This window comes from Sardina pilchardus, chromosome 1, assembly GCF_963854185.1.
Source record: "Sardina pilchardus chromosome 1, fSarPil1.1, whole genome shotgun sequence".
Classification (NCBI taxonomy): Eukaryota; Metazoa; Chordata; class Actinopteri; order Clupeiformes; family Clupeidae; genus Sardina; species Sardina pilchardus.
In genome coordinates, this window is record NC_084994.1 from 10,032,271 (window position 1) to 10,058,717 (window position 26,447).

At 42.6% G+C, this 26,447-nt stretch overlaps 1 protein-coding gene and 1 pseudogene across 2 annotated transcripts; one reads left to right on the plus strand and one right to left on the minus strand.

Moving 5' to 3' along the window:
- Window positions 1–26,447, plus strand: part of LOC134076331 (zinc finger protein 850-like) — a 769,162-nt pseudogene that overhangs the window by 184,649 nt on the left and 558,066 nt on the right.
- LOC134088552 (uncharacterized) lies at window positions 101–25,257 on the minus strand. 2 transcript variants are annotated; one of them, XM_062542599.1, is made up of 5 exons: window positions 25,150–25,257; window positions 24,733–25,031; window positions 11,509–11,774; window positions 10,133–10,782; window positions 7,162–8,951 (listed from the first exon to the last, which is right to left on the minus strand). In XM_062542599.1, the coding sequence occupies exons 2-5, from the start codon at window positions 24,986–24,988 to the stop codon at window positions 7,862–7,864; spliced, it is 2,262 nt and encodes a 753-aa protein (XP_062398583.1). In that variant the 5' UTR covers window positions 24,989–25,031; window positions 25,150–25,257; the 3' UTR covers window positions 7,162–7,861. The 2 variants fall into 2 exon arrangements, with proteins under 2 accessions (XP_062398667.1, XP_062398583.1); XM_062542683.1 differs by lacking the exons at window positions 7,162–8,951; window positions 10,133–10,782; window positions 11,509–11,774 and adding exons at window positions 101–749; window positions 1,162–2,297 and having other exon boundaries at window positions 24,733–25,251.

Below are 26,447 nucleotides of genomic sequence, written 5' to 3' on the forward strand. Positions count from 1 at the left end.
TAATTTAAAATGATTTAAAAAGAACTCATAAACTCATTCCTAGTGCAACGGTGAAATATTTTATTATATCAAATTTGGAGAACAATAAAGAACACACACAAAAAGAAACCCAACAAGAACTATTTACATATGGTGGTGGTGGACGAGGTATCGGTGATGGCGGAGGCAGCAGCGGTGGTGGTGGTGGTGGAGGCAGACGAGGTATCGGTGATGGTGCAGGCCGCCGGGGCGGTGGTGGTGGACAAGGTATCGGTGATGGTACAGGTAGCCGGGGCGGTGGTGGTGGACAAGGTATCGGTGATGGTGCAGGTAGCCGGGGCGGTGGTGGTGGACAAGGTATCGGTGATGGTGCAGGTAGCAGTGGTGGTGGTGGTGGTGGTGGAGGCAGACGAGGTATCGGTGATGGTGCAGGCCGCCGGGGCGGTGGTGTTGGACGAATCAGTGGTGGAGGCAGCGCTGACGGTGGTGGTGTTGGTGGCGGATGAGGAGGAGGCAGCTGTGTCCGGAGGCGTCGGGACAGCGGTGGTGATGGTGGCAGCGGGACCCCGTGGCAACGAGACGGGGGTGGTGGTGTTGTCTGTGACATCGGCGACATCGCTGGTGGTGGAGAGGGGTACCGTGTTGGTGGCGGGTACGGCGTTGGTGGCGGGTACGGCGTTGGTGGCGGGTACGGTGTTGGTGAAGGCGGCGGGGGCAGCGGAGTCAGGGTCCTCCAGGTCGTCACAACAGTCCCGGGGGCCTTTGACAAGCTGCAACAAAAAAAGCGCACACACACACACACACACACACACACACACACACACACACACACACACACACACAAAAAAAAGACATTCTGATTCAATGTGTTATTTCGATATTTCGATTTCTGATGCTTGATTTGCCCTATGTTTGTTTATTTGTGTGAGGATTTTTTCCATTTTCTTTATACGTGACTGGTTACCTTGTACTAACGTTTAAAACCAATGAAAATTTCCCATCACAAAAAAAAATAAAACAATTTCAATCTCAGTTATAGAGTGCCAAAAACATTACATGGCACTGCATTGTTAAATAAACAGAGAGAGCCCATGAGTAACAACAGATGTAAATGCTGTGAAATGATGCGATGGGATTGAACGTTTCATGATGTTGGGTTGATGTTTTTTTTTGCTAACTCACCTTTGACTCGTCCAACGCCTGCCTGTTCAGCGGGAAGAGGCCTGCCTGTCTAAACCCACTGATGACGTTGTGGGCCGTGCAGGCCTCTTCGAGCGCGTGCTTCAGCGCCGCCGAGAACTGCCGCTCGCCGACGACGAGCTCGCCCCTCCTCGCCAGCCGGGCGAACGCCGCCCGCAGCGGGCCGAACACCGTCGCCTCCAGCGGCCGGAGCGCACGGGCACGGGTCTGCGCCGGCAGGCACACCGCCTCGATCCGGTTGGCCCGACAGAAGTCGACCGCCGCCGTGCCGACACGGGCCTCGCGCTGGTCCACAAAGAGGAGGAGGGGTCGCTGCTGCGGGGCGTGCTTGACGAAGTGCCCCAGCCACCGGAGGAACAGGTCGCTGTCCACGCGCCCCTTCTCCGACACGCCGTAGAGCGCGTTCGGGGGGCCCCCCAGGCCGTCGTCGGCTGTGCTGGGGGAGGTCGCCCCGAAGATGACGAAGGGGGGTACGCTTTCCCCGGCAGCGTTCGCGCAGCAGTGGACGACGGCGACGCCCTCCTCTGACGTCGCTTGCTGCGCCGCGTCCGCGCGCCTTCGCCCCTTGCGGCAGGGGACGCGTTGCCTGGAGTGGCCCTCGTCGCCGACTCCCGTCTCGTCGCAGCTGTAGACGAGCTGCGGCGTCCCGCCGAATCCGTGGCGATCGTACAGGGCCTGGCAGACGTGGAACAGCTTGTCCGCCCGGTCGGCCGCCGCCGTCGTCGTCGCCGTCGTGGTCGTCCAGGAGGCCACGGCGGGGTGGCGGGCCCTGAAGCGGCTCCACCACATGTTGCTCAGGCCCTTGTCCATGTCCACGAAAGGATTCCGCCGCCCCGACGCCTTGCAGATCTGGCCGGCCAGCGCCAGCGCCACCGACCTCGTTATGGGGAACGCGCGAGCGGCCATCCAGGATATATAGCCCTGCAGGGCCTCCTCCTCGTCAGGCATCAAGGCCCGGTTGGGGTGGGGCTGGAGGGAGTACCTCCTCCTCCTCCGGTCCTGGAGGGTGGAGTGGGGGATGTGGAACTGGGCAGACACCCTACGGAGGCTGGCCCCCTCCTCCAGGGCCTTCAATGCCCTCTGCATGTCGTCCGCCGTGTATTTCTTCGACAATTTTTCTACAAAAAACAGAACATAAAGGGACAACAAAAAAACATTTGGTGTGTGTGTGTGTGTGCGCAATTGAGTGCCTGTCACTTTTCAGAAACATGTGAGAGGAATAAGCCTGCAGTTATAGGTTGGTGAACAGCAGTCGTGCATAGTGGATAATGAAGATATGTGGAATGTTGCAATGTTATGTTTTCTGTGTCATTAGATAAAATAAACTAAAAAAAATCTTCAAAATGGTTCTGGGATCATAGAAGAGCGGTGCAAAGACAAGACAATTTATCTTAAACCTCATCTTAAATTATTATTAAAATATTATTGATCCATTGGAGATAAATGTGCTTGTTGTTTTATACAGTATATTCATTTCAGAGGATTTTGACTTATGGACATTTTTTTTGTTCACAGACCCACATTTCTGAATAACCAAAATCCCAGACACATGTTTTCTTTGGAATTGAGTAAACAACTCCATTTAAAACCTTAATTTACAAGAAATATATGTTTGTTGCACTTCTGAAAAGATTTGATAGGACTGATTTCACTGTTACTTAGACAGAGGAAATTCGAATTTAGTTTTTTCTGGGTGGAGGCTAATGCATGTATCCATGAAAATTTGATGTATTTCTATTTTTGCTGTGATGTTTCATTTAAAACAATGTAACCATTTCATAACTTCATGTAAGGAACACAACTAGATTTCATAATTTCATGCAAAAACGATATTTTGCATACAAGGCAACAACATTTTATTCACAGGGGTAATTCAATGTGCTCAAACAAAAACACAACAATGTCCTTTACAAAACTCACACGGATTCTCATGTTGAGGCATAAACAATGAAAGGAATGATCATCACTCTGATTACTAACAGCAAAAACATGAGGGAAAGGAAGTAAAAGAAAATACATAAAATAGAATAATTAATAGACATAACATGCACAAAGTAAATCAGAGAGCATATAAAACTTGTACAATATAACAAAACATTAGCCTGATTGCCATCGACTTGAAAGGCTCTGCGAGACTTTAGTCTGACCAAGAGCCTGTGACTACACGGTTTCTCCAACCGCTTGATTGACCCGCCTACTTTAAGTGCCTCAATTTGCTACTGGTCGATGTCAGAAAGCGGTTTGCCGAGTTTAAACCAAAAACAACACTCTTTCCTCTGCCTTGAACACGCCTCTACCCAGAGTCGTTGGAGCTGCTCAAAGTTGATTGGTTCTCGACCAAAGGAGGCAGTTCCTCAGATTTTGGGGAACTCAGAAATCCTTCCCGATTAGCAGTTGACCAGACCAGCGACAGCAACGCCGAAGGTGATACGTCACTGGGAGGGCGTGCCAGGCGTAACCTTGTGCTTAACGCAAACCGTTTACGGTTTTGTTTCAAACGTTCCTGAGCTTAGCCAGCAAAGACACTCAATAACAATTAAAGCAACGCATCACATACATCATCATCATCATCATCATCAAAGCCCCATATGATTACAAAGTATTCAAATAGTCATATATTCCAGTGTCCACGTTTGGCATTGATGAAATACATTCCCAGAATGATTTATTATAATCTTTCAAAAAGGCTTTTGAATACTTTTTTACTTTCCCTTATTCTGTAAAGACTGTATTTTGTTATGTTTTACTTGAGTTAAGAAGTTGATTTGAGGCCCCAGTCGTGGCCCGACTGGCTGGGGCACCTGCACCGCACGCCGGCGACCCGGGTTCGATTCCCGCCCCGTGGTCCTTTCCGGATCCCACCCTACTCTCTCTCCCACTCGTTTCCTGTCACCCTACACTGTCCTATCTGATTAAAGGCATAAAAAAGCCCAAAAAAATATCTTTAAAAAAAAAAAAAGAAGTTGATTTGACAGTTGAATTGACATTTGAGGCTTCTCTTCAGTGTGTATTTGTGCTTTTTTTTCTTTTTTTTTTTTACTTTTTAAGGAAGTTGTGAAAAATGTGTACCCACACTGGACACATTTATGAACCTTCTCCAGTATTTTTCAGCGTGGCGTTTAAGGTGGATGCACTAAATGCCTTTCCACATTGTTGACAATTGCGAGGCTTATACTGTAGTTGTGAGGCTGATATTTCCTCTATCAGAATGCTCGTCTATTAAATTGGAGATGCAGCAACCATGACTTTTGTATAGTTTGTGGTGGTGACGCAGTATTCTAGAACTTTATTCTATTCTAGAACGAAATGCAGTCAAGGTGAAGGGTTATGCTGGATTTACGACGGCATCGAATGCGATTCAACCAATCATAATCAAGGACCGGAACAATCCGTTTTCGAAGTAAGATGCGCAATTATTCAAAAAGCGTTTCAACACAGGCACATTCATGAGGCTTCTCTTCAGTAGGCGTAAGCATTGTGGCATTTCAGATCTTTTGGATGTTGCAAAAGCTTTTTCTCACACATTATTCATGCGGCTTCTCTAACACACATGTTTATTTATTTAGCATATGGGATTCCAGAGTTGAAGTATGTGTAACGCTATCCACACTGGGCACATCAACGAGGCCTCTCTCCAGTGTGTGTATGCATGTGGCGCTTAAGATATTGGGATCTGGCAAATGACTTCTCACACCGGCTGCACTTGTGATGCTTCTCCCCAGTGTGTATTAGCATGTGGTTTTTAAGATTTGAATTGCGTGAAAAAGCTTTTCCACACTGGACACACGCGTGAGGCTTCTCCCCAGAGTGTGTGAGCACGTGGCTTTTAAGATTCGACAGTTTAGAGAAACCTTTTCCGCACCACTCACACGTGTGAGGCTTCTCTCCAGTGTGTGTCAGCAAGTGGCGTTTAAGATACTGGGATCTTCCGAACGCCTTCCCGCACCGTCCGCACGTATGCGACTCCTCCCGACTGTGTATCAGCTTGTGGCCTTTGAGAGAGGAAATCTGCGAGAACGCTTTTCCGCACTGGACACATTCGTAAGGCTTCTGTCCAGTGTGCGTGCGTACGTGGCGTTTGAGGTCCGTGGACGCCGCAAACGCCTTCCCGCAGTGACTACACTTATGAGGCTTCTCTCCGGTGTGTACGAGCATGTGGCTGTGAAAACCGGAACGCTGCGAGAAGGATTTTCCGCAGTGGACACAGCTATGCGGCTTCTCTCCCGTGTGTGTCAGCATGTGGATTTTAAGGATCGAACTCCGCGAGTACGCCTTCCCACACAGGACACAACTGTATGGCCTCTCTCCGGTGTGTCTCAGCATGTGGATTTTGAGATAGGACATCTGCGTGAACGCTTTTCCACACTGCGCGCACGTGTGCGGCTTCTCCCCGGTGTGTGTAAGCGCGTGGCGGCTGAGATCGGCAGATGTTCGAAATCCTTTTCCACACTGGGCGCATTCGCGAGGCTTCTCGCCAGCGCGCGTTGTTGGCATGCGGGCTTTCAGAGTTGAACGACGCGTTTGTGTAACTCTAACGCGTGTCGTCCGCTGGTGTTTCTTGAGATCCGTCAGGGATGTGAGACTCTGCCTGCAGGCTCGGCGGTGGTGCAGCCTTCCTTTGGGGCGCAGGGTGAATTCAGTGCGCTGTCCGTGATCCTCTTGAAGACGCTCGGACACATCTTTGGGGCGCAGGGTGAATTCAGTGCTCTGTCCGTGATCCTCTTGTGGGCGCTCAGACACATCTGAAAAAAGTCACCACATGCACTTAACCTGGGCTCACATTACAAGTGTGATGTGATTTACGTGATGTGTATTACGATTTACACACACACACACACACACACACACACACACGTTGTGTATGACGATTTCAAAATTCAGGTGGAACTAAACACACACATTCAGATAATCTCACCCGATAATCTTTTCTAGCCTACGAGTGACATTCGAATTAGGTGATTGTCATATTCAAATTTGCAATGGTTTCTTAATTTTGAATATGACCATCAACTCATTTGAATGTCCTTCAGCAGCTGAACATCAGAAAAATGTGTAGGGTCTCTAAATTTATTCCAGGTTGTAAATGATTGTAAAAAACCCCAGCTTGCTGCTCTTGGCAGCACACACACACACACACACACACACACACACACACACACACACACACACACACACACACACACACTATTACCAAAAGTATTGTGTCACCTGCCTTGACCTCCATATGAACTTCAGTTACATCCACAATCCATAGGGCTTAATATGACATTGGTCCACCCTTTGCAGCTATAACAGCTTCAACTCTTATGGAAAGGCTTTCCACAAGATTTAGGGATCTGTTTATGGGCATTGAGTGTTGTACTTGAGTGCAAAAATTAACCGAAGTCAAATTCCTTGCTATTGCTATGGTAATTCGTGTCTACACGGACCCAGTTGAGTGTTGCACCCAACGAATCAACACGTTACGATAAAGAAGGATTTGAGCACTTTGAAATTTGTATTATTGGGAAAACAAGATATTCCGTGTCTTAGTGAATATTTAAGGAGCAGAATAAAACAGAAGATGCCGTTTCAATATAGTTAACGCTCCACCGTAAGTCAAACGGCAGTACTAAGTGACTTTAGTGCACCGAGCCCATAAAGCCGATTCTGATTCTTTTTGACCATTCTTTCAGAAGTGCATTTATGAGGTCACACATTAATGTTGGACGAGGTGACTGTGCTTCTTATTCAATCTTCATCAATTTGGCAAAACATGTATTGGAAATTTCAATCAAGGTGATTGATTCATACAAGAGATCATGTTTAACTTAAAGATAAGTGGTGTCATGGAAACTGTTGACACGCTGGAATGTTCTAAAACTCCAAGTAAAAAAAAAAAAAAAAAAAACTGTCTTTGGCTATTAAAGTTCCATTTATTTATTTTTTATTTCTTAAAAAACTTCATATAACAGTGCATTGAAAGCATTGGTATGAAAAAAACACCAGACTTAAAGAGGACATACTGTATATGAATGGATGAATCGAGTATTGTACTGTGTTCTCTGATGTTAAAATAGTATATATTCAACTTTGATTTATAAAAAATAAACTCAATTGCAATTTTACAAGCCCAATTGAAACCTTATATTTTGGCTGGGTATTGAAATGGTCCTTTTGATTAAATGGCGCCCTCTTTAGCAATCCCAATTGAACTTCAATGGCTTTTAGTGGCATTTTTTTAGTAGCTATTTCTAAGTTCAAGATTTTTATATGAAGGAGGGCAAAACCATGCCTCATGTTTATGGTAGCTCTTTGGTTATGCACAACCTCTCCTAATGAATCAAAACCAGGACAAAAATGATTTCCATTCTATGTCACCTTTAATTTAGCTCAGTGACTAGACTTTACCATAACATTTTCCACTACAAATAAAATAAAAAATGCTACTGCTACCACTACTACTTCTAATAATAATAATAATAACCACAATAAGATAAAGTTTGAAAAAAAAACTTGGCCTGATAACCGATGGGGCTATGCAGTACAGTGAAGTCTCCAATAAAGTAACATACACAGCATATCACTAGTATTACAAACAGCTCATTAGCAGAATTAGGCACACACACAGACACACACACACACACACACACACACACACACACACACACACACACACACACACACACACACACACACACAGCTATGGTTGTCCATTCAGCTTCAAAAAAGCGGCCCTCTCTAAAATGAGCCTGGCTCTGCTGCGTCGACCGCGTACACAACCGAGGTCACCAGAGACGCTAAACACTCGCTCAGCAAACACTTGCGAAGCTGGCATAGCCTGGAGAGCTAAGGCAAAAGGTTTTAGAGTCTGGTAGGCAGGACCCTGTGCGGCCCAGAACTCAAGGGCGGAGTCTTCGTATACCGGCTCCGCCAGCTGCTCCTTAAAATTCCGGATTTCCTGCCTAACTGAGAGCTTTGAGAGGCTGCGTCTAGGCGGCCTAGCTCTAGTTTTCAACAGAAATCTGAACCGAGGTCGCTTGGCTGTCGTCTCTTCTACGTCGGTACTGCTCTCCTCTCCTTCCTCGTTGTCGTCGCACCGCTCGTCTTGGCGTGGCGACGCCGTCTGGGCGATGTAGTCTTCAGCTCTTCTCGAAAGCGCCTGAATCTGTCCGTCCTGATTTTCGGTGAGCGCGTCCGGAGACACCGTCGGGTCCAGGAAGCACGCGGCCGCAGCGAGGGGCGAGAACTTTGGATCGCCGGGATCGAGGAAGCGGCCGAAACGCCGGTCCATGTCGATCTTCATCGTCTGTGCCAAGGAAGCCAGGTCCGCGTGGCCAGAGGCCTCGGTGCGGGGAAACTCGGACAGGTGAGCGCTCAGGTCTAGGAGAGCGGGCACCACCAAGGACAGAGACATCGTGTCGCTCTGAAGCATCTGCGCGTGCTCCACGAAGGGGACGAGCAGATTTCTGAGGGCAGTCAGCCTCTGCCACTCACTTGGCACTGGACAGTCCCAGCCCATCCCGTCAGCTACCTGAACAAGCGAGTTTTTCACTTGGAGCAAACGCGAGATCGCCAGGTATGTGCTAGGCCATCTGGTCGGGCAGTCTTTGATCAGAGTGAGTCCACACAGATGAAGCAGGTGATCGGTTGCCACAGACGACTTGTGGAAAAGCCTGACCAGGACGCGAACCTTGTCAAGGAGTCGTCTGATACTGGCTTCCTTGTGTATCGTGTTTACGACAAGCTGCAGTGTGTGTACAACACAGGGAGTCGTCTCCATGGCGCCGAACCTAAATAGATCAGACAAACAGAGCAAAAGGCCGACTTTATTAACCTGTTGCGGAGTGAATTATTTGCCTAGTTCCTTCTAGAATTCAACGCAAACAATCTATAGTTTCAGTGTTCTTCATACAGTCTGTGGGGGAAATCTCTGAGGGTAATTGTTGCATCATAATGCAGAACTGTCAGTTCACCGAACCCTCTAATCACATATTTATATGGCGCCATACCTAAACAAATCAGACAAACAGCGAAAAGGGCCAACTTCATTAATCCTCTAGAGCAGTGGTTCTCAAACTGTGGTACGGGACTCTCTGTTGTGGTACTCCAGGAGTCTCCAATATGTCATGAAGACAAAATAATCACTTCAAAATGATATATATATATATATTGAAAAATCTTTACATTTAAAATATCCTCTATGGTTCTCAAACTTTTCACAATGAGTACCACCTCGGAGAACAACAGACTCTCCAAGTACCACCATTACGACCAGCATTAAAATACAGTAGCGTAGGCCAATTTAAATGTATTTTACATTGTAGGCCTACATACTATTGCATTGTTTGTTTGTTTGTTTTTTTCCCAAGAAAGATACAAAACTAGTTTAAATATAATGCATTTTCATAATATATATTTTTTTTATATCATTTGAGGTGATTATTTTGTCTTGATGAAACATAACATCTTGGAGTAGCACAACAGAGTGTCTGTGTACCACCAGTGTACCCACAAGACCCTTTATTTGTTTTCCTTTTCAAACTGGCTGTATGCTCTGGGAGACTTTGTGTGAGAATTTATGTGTTTATATGTGTGTGTGTGTGTGTGTGTGTGTGTGTGTGTGTGTGTGTGTGTGTGTGTGTGTGTGTGTGTGTGTGTGTGTGTGTGTGTGTGTGTGTGCGTGTGTGTAATTTGCAGACAAGGTTAGGACCTGTGAGAGACATCTCTATCTACAGTCTGATAGGTGAATTCGCAAATAAATAACATATGCGTTTTTGTCCCTTCTAGTTATTCACGCGTGACAGACTGCTTGCATGTCTGTTTCATCTGTTTCACCAAAGGCATGATACATCCTTTAACATCTCATGCTGCAAACAAGTTTGAAGGGAAAACAAAGGGGCTTTGTATCACATATGCCTAAATCTTACAAACAGACAATGTGACCAAGCCTAGCTCAACTGACAGAATTCACCTCTGTTCGTCGATAATCCCAGAGTCTTCATCACTCTCCTCTGATTCGTCAGAGCTGTTGGGGTCACCTTGTCCATTTTGAAATGCTGCAATCATGTTGCTTCCGTTATCGCTTATGACTGTTAAAATCTTGTGCTTTGATATTCCCCAATCCTCGGCACATCGGTACACACAGGTCTTTACACACTCTGCAGTGTGGGGGCGGGAGATCTGGTCGACTCGTAGCAATACGTGCCTTGCTTTGTTATCCTCCGTGCAAAAGTAGCATGCACTAATGGCAAGAAATGAACCCGTAAGGCCTCTCTTGGCCCACATAGCCAGTCCTATAGTTATCCATTGCACCGACGCCAGCTGCTCTTTAAGCTTCCCTTTCTCATCGCTGTACACTTTTTCGATCAAGTTGTCAATTCTTGTTTTCGTGGGTACGGTAATCCTCTTGTCCATGGCCTCCAGCATATGGACGAAATCTTCATCCTCAACTATACGGGCAGGTAGACCGCAGCGTCCAACCCACCGAGCGATCGCCTTTTCTTTGGCGTCTTGTTCCGACGAACTGGGTTTGGATTTAGATGCTGAGGAGAATGTCGTAGTGATTGGGGACTGTGTCCGTTTTCCACTAGGTTGTTCTTTTTGAGGAGTCTTCTCTGGGATCTATTCGGAGGTAAAAAAATTATTGTTTCAATTACAATTCTCATACAAATGTAATAATTTATTACCATTGCAACTAATGAATGACATGCCACCTTGAGTAATTTTTATGGGATTGTACCCTATGAGCGTATATGGACATTACTTATTAGGTTAAACTCATCACAAAGTGCAGTCAATGGTTGAATGCTACCATGTTGTCATGACTACAGTGGCCAGGAAGTGCAAAACCAATTTACATTTGTGGGTGCAAATACATACAACCAAACTATAATCCTATGAACACTTTTACCACGGGCTAACACTTTTACAAGTCTCAATACAAATGTACAAGTTTCGATACAAATGTACAAAGTGCAGAATCTGACAGAAAGGGAACACAGGAAGTAGCCTACTTCTTGCATGTTTCGCACTTTTCCAAAATGGTGTTTCCCTATGGTTTACCTAATGGTGGTAAGGTTCGGCCTTCTAAGCTGCAATGCACAATGGGAAACCTTGCATATTTCACTTGAAGTTTTGAAGCTAGTGACATGAAGTGAGGAAATGTTAATCTGACTTCGCACTTCGCTAATCATTTTTGAGTGTGCAAAAGACCCCCTTTACTGACAGGTTGGCTTAAATACAAACACATTTGCCATTTAAGTTAACATTACTTATGGTATATCATTGTCTTGTTTATAGTACAGGTAGGACAATCAATCACTTTGCAGTTAGCAGTAGCTCACTTACCGTGGCAAAAAGATCAGGATGATGTAGCTTCAGGTGCCTTTTCAAGTTGGTGGTGTTCTTTCCACTTAATTTAAATCCACAAGGCAAGTCTCCGTCTTCTCTCACGATATTGCATGTAGTGTTCCGTTGAACTGCGTCGTAATTAAAATGCACCCACACATCTAGACGTCTCTTTCGCCCAAGAGCAAGGGAGCCATCTTGCGATGCGGATAACGACACGTCACCATTCTCTTGCGTATGGCTGTCATTCGAGTCTGCACACTTCCCTGGAACCAATGATAGCAGGAATGCATTGTTTAAATATTTTGAGAGACAAAGTCACAAATGTTCGACAGTCACAGGTCACAACTAAGTCTCGTCCCGTTAACGAAAACAAAATATATTTCGTCACAGCTTTGATAACAAAGACCTATTTTTAGTTCGTCAGCATCTCGTCTTAGTCATGGAGAAAAAGGTTGTTGAAAAAGTTTCATCATACTTCACGTTAACGACACTGATTATCTTGAACCAGGGATGTGATTGGCAAAGGACAAAAAAGCAGGAAAATATACCCCCCCCCCCCCCCCGTGTAAAAAAAAGTTTGTGAACTGCTGCTCTCGTGTATATAGTTAATGTACGGTAGTGTCGGCTACTGTGCACGTCATAAATGTAATTTACTAGGCAGGTCCGGGGGCATGCCCCCCCGGGAGAATTTTTTTGAAAAATAACCCCTTAAATGACGACATCTGATGACTTTTGAGAACTATTGATAAACATATTTCAAACATTATAAAATATTACAATATAGTCTATAAGGCCTAAAGAAACTCATTTATAGAAAAGTAACCTAGGCCTACTCAAGACTAAACCAGATATGGCTGAAATATGTAGGCGATCATGATAATTTTGCCAACAATGATGTAGAACCATGTATTCTCTCAGTTCATAACATGTTTTGGTTTAACTTAGCCTAAACCAACATAAAGTTATCATTTTGACTACATTATTTAGTATAGGCCTACTTGATAACATATAGCCCTTACAGTCCTCTAGTCCTGTACAATATAGTGAACCATAGGCCTATTGACACTGATGCTGATTGAAGAGGTTGCTTGAAAGTTGTTGTATTTAAGTTCCAAAGAAAATCTAATTGCAGCACTCCCTCTCCTTCCAAAGTAACATGTCCTAACTCTCCTCCTAAAATAAATTACAGGCACTGTTATACAGTAGGCTACATCACTAGTTGTCTAAGTGCACGTACTAACTAAATGGAAAGCTAGGATTAAAATTCAGACTGTGTCTTTAAATAGGCGACTTTTTTCTATCAGCACAATGCTACAGTAGGCCATTTCCACTAAGAATTCAGCTCAATATCTCAGCACTATCGTCATACGTTTGCAGATGGCTAGGCCTAATACCGAAATATGTTTTGAATGACATGGGGCGCACGGATGTGAACGGCTGGACAAACGCGAAATGACAATTGTTAGCTAAACAATTTAGTAGACCTAAGGTAGACAGGCTTTGTGGTTAAAACGATGAAAACCAGTAGGCTAGTCTGTCACAGCTAACTTCAAGCACAGTAGCCTAGACTTTACACGCGCAGAAATTAAAAGTCGATATAAGCATCACGAGATTGCTGTCATTATCGGAAAATCCAGACACGTCAAACTGGACGCGAACGCGTGCAAAGCCAAAACACAACTTCATTAATGATATATTTTTAAATAAATAATTCGATCTTTACCGTTTCGCTTCAGCTAAGAAACAAATAATTCACCACACACATCGAACTTGCATAAAACATTCATCAACACGTCTGCTTCACTTTCAATGAAATCCACTAGGCCTACGGACAAGGCTTGCGGAGTGATGAATGAAATAAGCACCAAACCCGTCGTCATTGTCAGCGGCATATTATTGGTCTCCCCCGAGAAAATTTTGTAAATATTGTTATGTAAATGCATAAATTCTGCGCACTTTCAGCCTACAGCAATGGTCTGTGTTAGGCTACAGATACCACCCCCCCCACCCCCCTAAAAAAAAAAAAAAACATCGATTTCGCATGATTCACGAGGGTCGCATTTTTACGCCTGAAAATCCGGATTTCCGGATAAATCCGGAAGAATCACATCCCTGTTGAACACGTGTTACACCCAAGTTCCTTGCATTTTAATTGTCTTCTTTGAATATTGTTTAGACTGTCAAGTCAGTTTATTTTATATATCAAAAGTATTTATTTTGTTATTCTTTATTTTTGCTAAACATTTCTTTATTATTTTTGCCCATTGGGCCTTAATTGGGGAAAATAAAACGCCCATCTATTCCATCCACCTCACACCGCTCCGATCTCTACCTTTAACAACGTGTTACACCCAAGTGGGTGTAAACATGTTTTTTTTAATTTGTATATACATTTTTATTTGAATATAGATATCTGCAGAAAAGGTTTTCCCAACTTGGACACACAGTATGAGGCACAGTATGTGTAAGCATGTGGCATTTAAGATTCTATTTGAAAAAATCTCTATGTAAAATGCAAACATAATCTAGGCCATTAAGGCCTGTGCACACCAAGTCCAATTGTTTGTACGAAATATTCAGACGAAATTAAGCATAGTAGGATTTGAGTTAATAGTGTGCCATAAAGTGCCACTTGTGTTAATAAATTGCAAATATCCTTTGTTAACTTTGCAATTTATTGACTAATTGCAAATACTCTTATCCTCTTATAACATTACAAATCTTTCAGGTGTGTGTGTGTGTGTGTGTGTGTGTGAGGTTGGTTCTGAATCTGAACACATTCCTTCCAGAAGAGTGGTTCGGATCAGAAGAACTCCTGAACAGTTTTGTTCAGAGCTGAATATGCAACTGTGTTTGACAGAGGATAGATGTAGGTTACTAGTGACAAAATATTAGGCTTTAGTATAGTTTGATGTCTTCGTAAATAACGTTTAATTTCAAAGTGTTTCATTCATCCCGGTTCTCCCTAACAAAAACGCTGTAGAAGGTAGAAGGTAGACATTTGGATTTTGCCAATGCGTCTGTTGTAGAAGATACTGACATATCAGGGCCATTTTATGATTAATTTAAATACATTTCTTACATACGGTTCCTTCAAGTATAAGTCCAGAAGTGGTACATACACGATCCATCATACACATTTAATTCCCCTGAACAGTGTTTGAATCCCATCTGTACGCATAACACAGATTGCATTGCTGTTGTTGATTAGTTATTGCACATTTCATTAGCCATGTTAGCAACACAGAGTTAGTGTCGCCTTTACAATATAACAACACGCCTGTGGCTGAAGTATTCCCAAAACACAAATCCACCAAAATAACCATCAACAACCGGCTGCTAATGTTGTTGTGTGTTTACCAAATACAACACATGAACTCCTATACCGTAATGTCCATAACTATTAGCCGTGGATTATACATTGATTTAGCAAAACTTCTTCAGCTATGAGGTTTAAGGTGCACTATGAGATCCTGAATGATGCTACAAACAAAACACTACTTTCCAATGCATGCTACTAAATCAAGTTTTCTCACTGCCCCAACCCATATGCCACTGCATGCTCACTAACCCCCAACCCCTCCCCTAAACATCTTGTTGGTGTTTGGCTGAAATATGGTTTGTTATGCTTTGGTACATGCAAGAGAGCTAAGAGAGCTCTATAAGAATCAACAAAAAAACAATAATAATTCTGTTTCTACATAACGTACCAGTTTAATTTCAATTTCTTGTTATTACAGATTTTCTTTGCAAATACAGGAAATAATATCATATGTCAGTATACGCATATATATAAAATACTATCATATGTCTGTATACGCGTATATATAAAAATAAATACAAGCCATGGTCTGGTACAGCACTACTTGTGTGAAAATGATTTAACAGAAAAAAAACAGCATTATCTTTCGAAAACAGAATAATTTTTAGATTTCCTTATAATTTTATACTACTACATTCAAGAGTCTTTTGAGCATTTTGTTATTTTCACTCGGGTTTCAGTTGAGTCAGTACTTCTACTTTCATGGTTCTAGTTGGGGGAAGTGTTTGATTTTGCCGTCTCTACTTCCCAATGGGAGTATACGTGATTTTTAAGATTCGATATCTGTAAAAAAGCTTTTCCACACTGGACACATGTATAAGTATGTGTAAGCATGTGGCGTTTAAGATGTTCAGATCTTAAAAATGCCTCTTCACAATGGGTACATTTATGAGGCTTCTCTCCAGTATGTGTGAACATGTGGCGTTTAAGATATGGGGATCTCGTATATGCTTTTTCACAACGGGTGCATTTGTGACGCTTCCCTTCAGAATGAGTTCGAATGTGATTTTGAAGAATATAAAGTCGTTTAAAAACTCTTCCGCACTGTTGACATTTATGAGGCTTCTCTTCAGTGTGTACTAGCATGTGGGATTTAAGACTTGAAATCTGTGAAAACGCTTTTCCACACTGGGCACATTTATGAGGCTTCTCTCCAGTGTGTAGTCGCATGTGTTGTTTACGACTACTTTTTGATGAAAACGCTTTTCCACACAGTATACATTGGTGAGGCCTCTCTCCGGTGTGCGTTAAAATATGAGAACGAAGAACTGTAAGTGTTCTAAACGTTTTTCCACACCTTTCGCATTTATGCGGTCTCTCTCCAGTGTGTATTAGCATGTGGCTCTGAAGATTTCCGATGAATGAAAACTCTTTCCCACACTGACCGCATCTATGAGGCCTCTCTCCAGAGTGAAGTTGCATATGGGTTTTAAGATTGGAAAGTTGTGAGAAGGCTTTCCCACACTGAACGCATTTGTGTGGTTTCTCTCCAGTGTGTGACATCATGTGGGTTTTGAGATGAGAATGTTGTGGAAAACCTTTTCCGCAAAGGTCACATCGATAAGTCTTTCTAGGTGTGTTCAGTTTCCGTTTAACTCTAACATGCGTTTGCCGGTGTTTCTTGAGCCCAGTCAGGGTTGCGAAGCTCTTCCTGCAGACTGTGCAGTGGTAGAGACTTCCTTCATGTTGCAGGTTGAGTTCATCGTTCTGTCCATGGATCTTCTGATGCGTTATATGTGGGTGTTCAGATACACCTGGAAGAGTTACCATAGAGACTTAATTTGGGCTCACAATACACGATTTTAAAATCACAAATGAAGATAACCTCAACCGATAATCTTTTCTACTATCGGAAACGCAAACATATACACTTCAAATTGCCCAAATGGAATGTTAACAGGTGCGGAAGATGCCAATTATCCACATGCAGTACATTGTTGTAACTGTTTTTATTTATCTTTTTTAAATATTGTAATGTGTATCTCCCCACGATTTTGAGATTAAAAAAAGTTTATTTCTCTGTGGTTGTACTCAGAGTGTCACTAGTATAATTAGGAAAACTAAATAATAAGTTTGCATCTGAACACCTAGTCGGAAGTGGACTGACAAGGCTGGCGGCTATCGTTATTAATCAAGGCTAACTCATACTTCCAAGTTGGATACTTGATACTTGACCAACTCCTATTGTAGGATATGAGAATTTGAACTGTCGAGATAAACTGTTCTATGCTATAAGTAAACAAGGCAACACAAACAGCCAAGTGGGGTGCAACAGGCAAACACCCAATGCGAATATACTCCCGTAAGGCAAAAAGAACAAAAAAAAAAAAATCACAAGACCACACACACTCACATACACACACAACAATTCTCTTTCAAGGCAAAAATGAAAGAACAGAAAGGGATGTGCATTAATGAATGAATTCCTCAAAAACTCCACAAACTGTAGAGATGATCCACCTGAGTGATGTCGTAAACGTGGGCTAAAGCAACGGACATGGCGCTCCGTCAGTGTCCCGCGCACTCGGCAATTGCGAGTGCATGACAAGAATTTGCCGTGTGTGTGCGTGTATATGAGAGAATTTGCGAATTTGCTGTGTGTGTGTGTGTGTGTGTGTGTGTGTGTGTGTGTGGTGTGTGTGTATGTGCCGTCTGTCCCGCGCACCCGGCAGTTGTGAGTGAGGGATGAGAATTTGCTGTGTGTGTGTGTGTGTATGTGGTGTGTGTGTGTGTGGTGTGTGTGTGGTGTGTGTGTATGTGCCGTCTGTGTCCCGGGCACCCGGGCAGTTGTGAGTGTGTGACGAGAATTTGCCGTATGTGTGCGTGTTTGTGCGTGTGATACAGTCGCACAATCTGATTGGTAAGTCAGTCTAGATCAGTCTAGTAAGAGAAGAGAAGAGAAGATTGGTATAGTAGTCTAGTAGGACCAAATCTGATTGCTGGATGCGACTAAAAGGGGTTAGACCTAGTACGTACGAACATAGACAATAACTGGTTTGATTTGCTAACTCTAGTGGATGTGGAAAAGACGATGGAGGTTTTTTTTTTTTTTTTTTTAAAAAAGGAGATTTTAGTGGCAATGAAATGAAGCGCCGAAATCCCTGTTATTTGGTGTTGTTACCAGAGAGGGTTAAAGCGGAGCGAGAGGCGCAAACGTTCGAACATATCCGCGTTCTGTTTTTGCAAAGGGGAGGGGGACGAAATCCCCCTTTAAGCAGACCTAGAAAGTGACGTTACATTCGAACTGAACTGCTTGCCAATCTGACAGAGATCGATATCCCACTATGACGACTTTGCGACACGCCTCTTTAAGCAGACAGGAACTGTTTGAATTTTGCTTCCATAGAGATGCATTATGTTGCTCTATCTTGTCAGTAATGAAGGATCTTTGTTGTTGCTACCGGTGCCATATTAGAATCAACGTCAATTACGTTACAAGGGCCACTCTCCCCACAGCAACTCAGGGTTAACTCAAGGGCACAACGGTGGAAGTCGGGAATTGAAGCCACATCTTTTCTGGCTAATGCAGCCCAGCTCCTTAACCACTAGTCCAGCCAAAGTCCCTTTAGACAAGTCCATCCAGTTCATATTGCAACGCACTTCAGGCACTTATAAGCTTTCTATTTCGGGCTTCACAACGCCAATCTTACTCACGCGGTGAGACCACAAGGCAATTGGCACGATGCATTCCCATGTCAACTTTGGGCCGTGGAAAGGTCTGGAGGTGCGTTCAGGTTCACGAACATAGGCGAACACTTGCAAACAGTTTTCCATTTTTCCGCCTTGAGTTTTTGGTGAACGTTTGCCAACAATCGCAAACAGTCTGAGGAGCCTGACTAGTGCTCCTTGAACATACTGTTTTATACACACATGCAATGAATCCTCAGGTGGCAGCTGAGAAACGAACTAAAGCAATGGAGGGTGTGGTTAAGTGGCTTGACAAATCTTGCCTTAGTCTAAATGTCAGCAAAACACAAGGCATGTTCTTCTCCAAAACTAACACTTATACCTCTAATCCAGGTATACTCATTAGGGGTAAACACACTGAAATAGTAAGCCATTTCAAATATCTTGGTGTAACACTGGATGTTAACTTAAATGTCAAGAAACACATAAAACATGTCCAAAACTATTAAATACAATCTAGCAAATTTTAGGCAGATTAGACACTCACTCTCTATGGAAGCAGCAAAGATATGTATGCATGTATGCATGCTTTGATCTTCTCACACATGTCATACTGTATTACCTGTTGGGGGCAGGCTGGTAAAACAACAACTAAACAAATTGAATCACTGTATAAACAAGCACTAAAGGTATTTGACAAAAAGCCATTTCTGCACCATCACTGTGAAATTTTAGATAAACACAATCTTTTAAACTTTGAGAATTCCCATCTCTTTTCAAATCTATGTCTGGTATACAGAATTTTAAATGGTCTGGCCCCTGCTTGCCTACTTGAGTTTGTCCAGCGTCGTCCTGTAAATTCTGTCAGATCCACTAGAATGGCATCCATGCACAACTGTTTAGTTCCCTTTCGCTATTCTACCTTTGGTAAGTCAGCATTTGCAGTGAATGCCACCACACAATGGAATGGCACACCTGATAACATAAAGACCGCTGGCTCTATTAGCAGTTTTAAATTGCATCTAAAACATGTACTGAAAACCACACAGCATTGCACTCATTAACATTTGACAAAGCATACAACCAAAGCAAACTATATACTTTTATGTGTTTTTTTTTTTTTTTTGTCTTGTTTTTGTGTATGTTCTTCTTTGTTTGTCTGCTGTACATGTGTAATAGTGCCCTGCCAGGGGGACTACGGATGTAAATTACCCTAAGGCTAACTCTGGTACAGTGCATCAAATGGAAACATTTATGTTAAAAAACTGTACATGGTCCCTTGCAAATAAAATGACAAATAAAAATAAAAATACAGTGAAACTGGACGTGAGTTTGAGGAAGGCAACAATGCAATTACCATTAGAAGGGAACGTTAGCACCAAATCGTTCAAATTGAACTGTTCAAATGTTCACGTACCCAAGATGTGTAGACAACTGCGTTACGAACTAACAATGCGTTTCTGTGGAGGATGTTTTGAGTATCGGGCCTCTGGCCCAGTTCCCTAACCACTAGGCTACCACCGCTATATTCAGAATCAGAATCAAAATCAGCTTTATTGGCCAGGTTTGCGTAAACAAACAAGGAATTCGACTCTGGTTAAACTTTGCTCTCAAGTACAACACTCAACAACATAGAAAAACTGTATAGAATAGAATAAGGGCAGTAAGGCTATGTATAAAAATAAATACAGTATATAATATATATATATATATATATATATATATATAATAGAATAGAATAGATGTAATATAAAATAATATAATATAATAGATGCTATGGGTGGGATAGGGTAATGCAATTGTCCGGAGGGGGAGTGCGTGTTGTCCCTGTGAAGGTTGCCATGGTCGTGGACACCGGGCAACAGGCACAGGCAAGACGCAGGATGCAGTATACATAGGGCTGAACGATTATGGAAAATAATCTAATTGCGATTTTTCTTGCCAATATTGCGATTGCGATGCGATATGCCATTATTTTTTAAGGTGTTTGTCTTGCAAATTTTTCAACAAAAACAAGCAGTAAATCATATAGCATGGGCAATAGGCTATATTAGATTAAAAATAAACTCTTATTTCCTGGAAGTCATACCTCTGTTATGATGACAGGTGATGCATGAATTGATGGATGACATTTTTTTTAACTAGCTACATCAATCACAATAGTAGGCCTATATTTTGAACTTTCAACCTTGTAGGCCTACATATCAGAACATAAAGTACTAGTACAAGGAAGCCTGGTGTAGGCCTAAAGATTAAAATGAAAGTCAGTAAAGTCACACAAACAACAGCAGATTGCAAAAATATGAAAATATTAATAGCCTAAATCGTATTACGCAGTTTTTCTGATAATTCACTTTAATGAACGTGATATGTTCTGCATACAGAAATTCCTGATATCCATGGCTGCACAGCACACAGCACTGACTATTCCAACTCCGTCTCTTTAATTCAGCTGTCTGGTTGAAGCCTCAAAATATTGTAAAAAAGTAGCATAGTTGGCTATCTTATCATCTACTGTTTGGACGGGTCAGTTTCCCCACGTCTGTTTCAAGGTAGATAAATACTTTTTTCTCATTGGGATAAGCCCTTTTGAGTCTTGAAGTTGGAAAACATCTGTATTGAGATGATCAGTCAATTTGAACGCAAGAGTTTTAGACGTCTGCAGCATGCTAATAATGATGCTAACCGGATTTTATATAATTCAGCTAATCGTCTTCTATGCGTCATTGCTTTCACGATTGTGAATGTTGTATCATGACACACACACACACACTTCAAAACTGTTGTATCATATACACACACACACACACACACACTTACTTCAAAACTGTTGTAGCAATGGTTTACCTGATCATATTCATTGATCACATACAGCAAGCTGTTATAGTCCTATTTGAATGACTAAAAATAGTATCTTAATAGATCTTTATGATCATATTCACTGATCATATACAACAAGGTGTTATGGTCCTATTTGAATGACTACAATATTTTTCTAGATTACTAGATGAACTATCTAAAGTCGGTGAATTTCCTTCTGCAAATGTTCATATTTATTTTCTTATTGACTGAATAAATATTTCCCACTTCCATATCCGATGCGAGTGAACATTAGCGATAGCAACTTATTTAATTAATTAAATTGTTCTCAATTGGAATGTCCTGACTGTATGCGATGCGATACTTTAATCAAACACCCCGTTTCCATTTCCTTTCTGTCGCTTCCATTGCTCTGCTACTTCAAATTAGAAATATGACGCAATAGAAGGGCATATTTCACAGATTCGGTGTAGACAGACTGCATTTAAAGGGACACTTCACCGATTAGCATTAAGCTTTGTATCTTTAGAAAACCAGTCATGGTTTTGAATGGTTGTGTATTGTGACGGTCCCGAGTGTGACCGCACATATCTATCGCCTGGTCGGCACAGACTATGGATTTATGTCATGTACGAACTATTGGATACACCCGCACGCACACACAAACAATGCACAAACTTCTTTCATACGCACGCAGCCACGCACACACAAACAAACTCAACGTTCTCATCAATGTCACTCACGTCAAAATATATGGACTAGATAAGATTTAAAACTATGCATTTTAGTTATACAAAGTTGGTGCACATGTTTGGTTACCGGCGGCTGCTGCATTCTCTGACTTCTGTCTGTCCGACAGTAAAGGGGTGCCGCCGGGGAACAACGGACTGTTTATTGTGTTCCGGGGAATTTGGCCACGTTCAAGTGGGTAGCGCGGAAGGGGGGGAGCAGGGCAATCCTGATCAAGTTGCTTTGTGTATTTGTCCCTGTAACTACCTATTTGAATGTGTTTATTATGTTATGTTTATTTGAATTGGTTATTAGTTTATAGAGAAATATTATTATTTTGACTCAGAGTCTGTCTTGTGAATTATGTGTTAATTGTTTGTTTTGTGTTCACCTGTAATTAAGAATGGTGCTGGTCACCTGTGTATATGTTCACCTCTTTGTCAGTCATTGTCAGTGCTAGTCTAGTCTTGTCTCGTGTGTTTGACTATAGGCCTAGTGACTCTGAGAACTAGTTTTTGCTATTACATATTTACATTGCTATTTTTCTATTTTTTGTCGTAAATTACTTTTCCTTTTTGTCACCCGGATTTGCTTGCTTTGACTTGGTAAGCCCTACAATTAAATTGAATTATTTTTTCATCTTATCTGCGTTGTCCCTCTGACTCTGTGGCCAAGCCCCAAACAAATCGACGAGACTCACAGCAGTTCCGTCACATGTATCATTCCCTCAGTTTGCCTTGAGATGGGAGAAATACGGATTTCAATGTTGGACTTCCTGCTTTCAATGATATAAAAATCATCATTTTACATCATTGAAAGCAGGAAGTCACATTCATGGGTTTCATTGAAATCCGTATTTCTTCCATCTCAAGGCAAACTGAGGGAATGAATCACGACCATTCAAAAACATGACTGGTTTTCTAAAGATACAAAGCTTAATGCTAATCGGTGAAGTGTCCCTTTAATGCTACAAGACAGTTGCTCGCAGTCCTCTTATAACGGACTCAGTGTAGACAGACAGCATTTAATGCTACAAGACAGTTGCTCACACTCATCCAGTTGGGACCAGCATTTAGTGTGCTTGCTCGTTGCACTTAGCCTGGCTAACGCCTACCACTTCTCAAATGAGACGTGGTCTGGCAACCAGACGTTCATTTTCTTTTATTTGAAAAAAAAATGCCAAGATCCGTTCATTGGGCGCTATATGTCTATCATGCGTCTGTGCATAGCTCATCATCGTCTTGATTTCCCCCCTGTTCTGTGATTAGTCCCCTCTCTCAGGCAAGGCAGCATGGGAACACCTAGGTTACGTTGCTCTGCTATTTTGAATAAGAAATATGACGCAATAGGAGGTCATGTTTAACAGATTCCCTGTAGACAGAGAACATTGAATGCTATTGAAGTCGCTTTGCTCTGATCCCGTTAAGACAAACCGTGACTTCTGTTCTCTCTCTTTCTGCAGACGGATATTCTAAATATAATAAAACAACCCCACATCATCACAAACCCTTCACTTAACCTATAGATTGGTATGTTGTTGTTGTTTTCAGTTAACCCATTAGCTGGTTTGATTTACATTGAGCTCAATGAGCATGAAGCCAGCTAGCCTATCTGAAAAAAAAAAAAACACACCAATCTCTAGTGATGGTGAAGGTTATGTGATGATGTGGGACTATTTCAATTCCAAAGGCCAAGGGAACTCAAGCTATTTCAATTCCAAAGGCCAAGGGAACTCAAGCTGGCCAGTTGTTTAGTTGGTGTTGCTGGTCTACATTGCTGGTTTCTTTCAAACAAAAATATGGGCATTTGTGGGCGTTTTTGAGCAGTAACTTAAGGGTAACCAGGTACCGCCAGGTATGTCATGGTTTTTGGAGGTGCAAACAAACACATCACCAAGGAAATCACATAGGAAATTCTCTGTCACATCTTTTTTTTTAAATCCATTCCATGTATGGTCATGTAAGCAGAGTTCAATGCACAGCGTGAAACACCACAGTCGAGTTCAGTGCTGTTGAAACACACAAGCTTCGTGCTGTGAAATCTCTACAAGTTCCTAGGTGATATCCATGGTTATGCATTTGTCTGCAGACTCTGCACCACAAAAAACATGGCATACCTGTTCTGTGATGTAAGTTTTAACATGCCAGCTTCCTCAGATGGTCACACTAGCATGTCCACCTGGTGGCCTAACTAGCTACACCAGCAAAGACCAGCAAGAGTTGGAAGAAAACAGCAAAGACCAGCTGTTTTTTTTTTCAGCAGGAACAACTTCTGCAGCTGTGGTGAGCAACACGAGCATGCGCAATGCAGCAGGTGGGGAAAAACTGAAGGCACACGAGTTTACAGTCGACGCTCCACCGGAAATAAATGAGCTGGCTTAAGAGCCTTCTGTGCATTTTGTCTATGGGTGCGTTTCATGCAGCGTTTATACGTCCTCCCTCGCTCCTCGATGCCTCGATCCTCACTGATCTACATAAAGAATGATGGGGGGGAAACAATGGGATAGTCTATCCAGTGTTAGTTATAGATCAGTGGGAACGCCCCTCGAGGATCGAGCATCGAGGATCGAGGAGGCATGATGAGAGGCACCCAATGTATCTAGTAGGACCATAGCCACCCCCTGAGCATACAGTTACTGATTTCCGCACGTAGTGGTTAGGCTATAGCATGCACCGTTTCGTTTTTACATGATTAGCCTACCACGTAGGTTAGATTCTACTTACTTCCCAGCAGATTATCGTGCGGTTGTGCATCATCTTCTTCAATCTTCACTTCAACCTCCGCTGCTGTCGGTTTTTCATCTGTTTCAGGTTGGCAGCGAAGCTCTGCAAAGGGCTTTTCTTCTTCTCCATGTTGGTATGAAATCATATCACCATATTCCTCCTCTTTTATATCTTCTTCTTTCACGAGCAGTCCTACATCAAGCTGTATTTCTTCGGTCACGTTACAGGCAGAGCTCAACGGCTGTCCGATATCCATGTTTTCAATGAAATAAAGATGATCACATTAAGTGTCCTTTAGCCTGTAAGAGCAACACAAATACTGGTCTGTTTTCTTCTTTTAACAGCTATCAACAACTCGCCTTGTCGAGGAGGAGGTTGATACATTCGGCAAATTACTGCATAGGATCGTAAACTTACTGGTATATTAGTTGCTCCGTGCACTGTGGTCAGTTCGTTTCCATTGTTTTGTCGGATAGGGCGTCGAACAAGGATTTATCGGCGCAAATTAACCCTAACCTTTCTTAAGGTTCGGTTAAACAGTATCAGCATGATCCGCGGACAATGTTTTCGGAAACTTTTCCTGACCTGCGCGTAAATGGTATTCTTCGCGGTTAGCAAATCAACCAATACAATGCGTGCCCATTACCGCCACCACCTGGAGAGGAGTGCAGGTATCTAGATGTTGGCTTTGTGGTTTGGTTTGTAAGTACTTCCAACAGCCTACTAGCCTACACATTCGTGTCAATTTACTTTGGTTGTCTATACCTTTTGCAAAATTATATATAAATATATATATACATTTATCAGAATGCATAGATCCATGAAATAACTGGCTTTTCAAAATAAAAAAATCTTCCTCTATGGGAATTTCACATAAGGGGTTCCTTACTTTTGCCTCCTGTATTTTAAGAAATAACCTTTATTTATTCATTTATTTATGTATGTATTTATTTATTTATTTATGATGCGCGATTCATTCACAAACCAAAGCAGGACGCTGAAAAAAGAACTTACAGCAGCAACTTGCAAGGTCCCCAGTGAGACACCCAAGTCCAGCCCTGACACAGATGCCTGCAGTGCTACTAAACCTACCTTATACTGAGAGACTTTGACAAGATTGTTGAACGATTGTAGTCTTTTGAGTAAAGCTTGAATGAGGGGCATTAGTTAAAGGTAAACTATGCAACGTTTTTCAGTTAATCAATTCGTTCCATACTGTTATATATGATTAAATGAGTCATTACTGGTTGAACAATGTTTTTTTTGGCCGCCCTAGTGGTCTGTAGCGGTAGAACCACGCTTGCAGTTTCAGGAGCCCTCGGGCACGCACCCATGGTCTACTCCAGGAAGTTACTTAGGGCGTATTCACACCAGGAAGGTCCGTTAGTTCACTTATTTGGTCCAGACCAATTTTTTTTTCTTTTTTTCTTTTTTAGTGCGTAATTGCAACCGGACCAGAATTTATAAACAAAAGCACATGTGCTAAGGTCGTTCAACCATTGGCTGGTAAACGTGTAGGTGGGGTGAAGAATAGGAAGCCAAGTCAAAGTTGGCCCACGTAAATACTATGTTTGCGTACTGTACTCGTTATTATCCTAGCAATATAGTTTATACAGTTACAGCTTTGCAGAAGTGCTTGAGCGTCAAGACCGTTTGATGCAAGTTTAACAATATGATGCTCGTAATTTGGCAACGACGAAGACGTGCAACAAAAC

Excerpts from the sequence above, each read along its gene's own strand:
- LOC134088552 (XM_062542599.1), bottom strand. The coding sequence starts at position 24,988 with ATGGATATCGGACAGCCGTTGAGCTCTGCCTGTAACGTGACCGAAGAA. Across the intron at positions 10,783-11,508 it reads ATCCTGATCTTTTTGCCACG|ATCCCAGAGAAGACTCCTCA; the intron begins GTAAGTGAGCTA and ends ACCTCCGAATAG. Across the intron at positions 8,952-10,132 it reads GGGATTATCGACGAACAGAG|GTTCGGCGCCATGGAGACGA; the intron begins GTGAATTCTGTC and ends TGATCTATTTAG.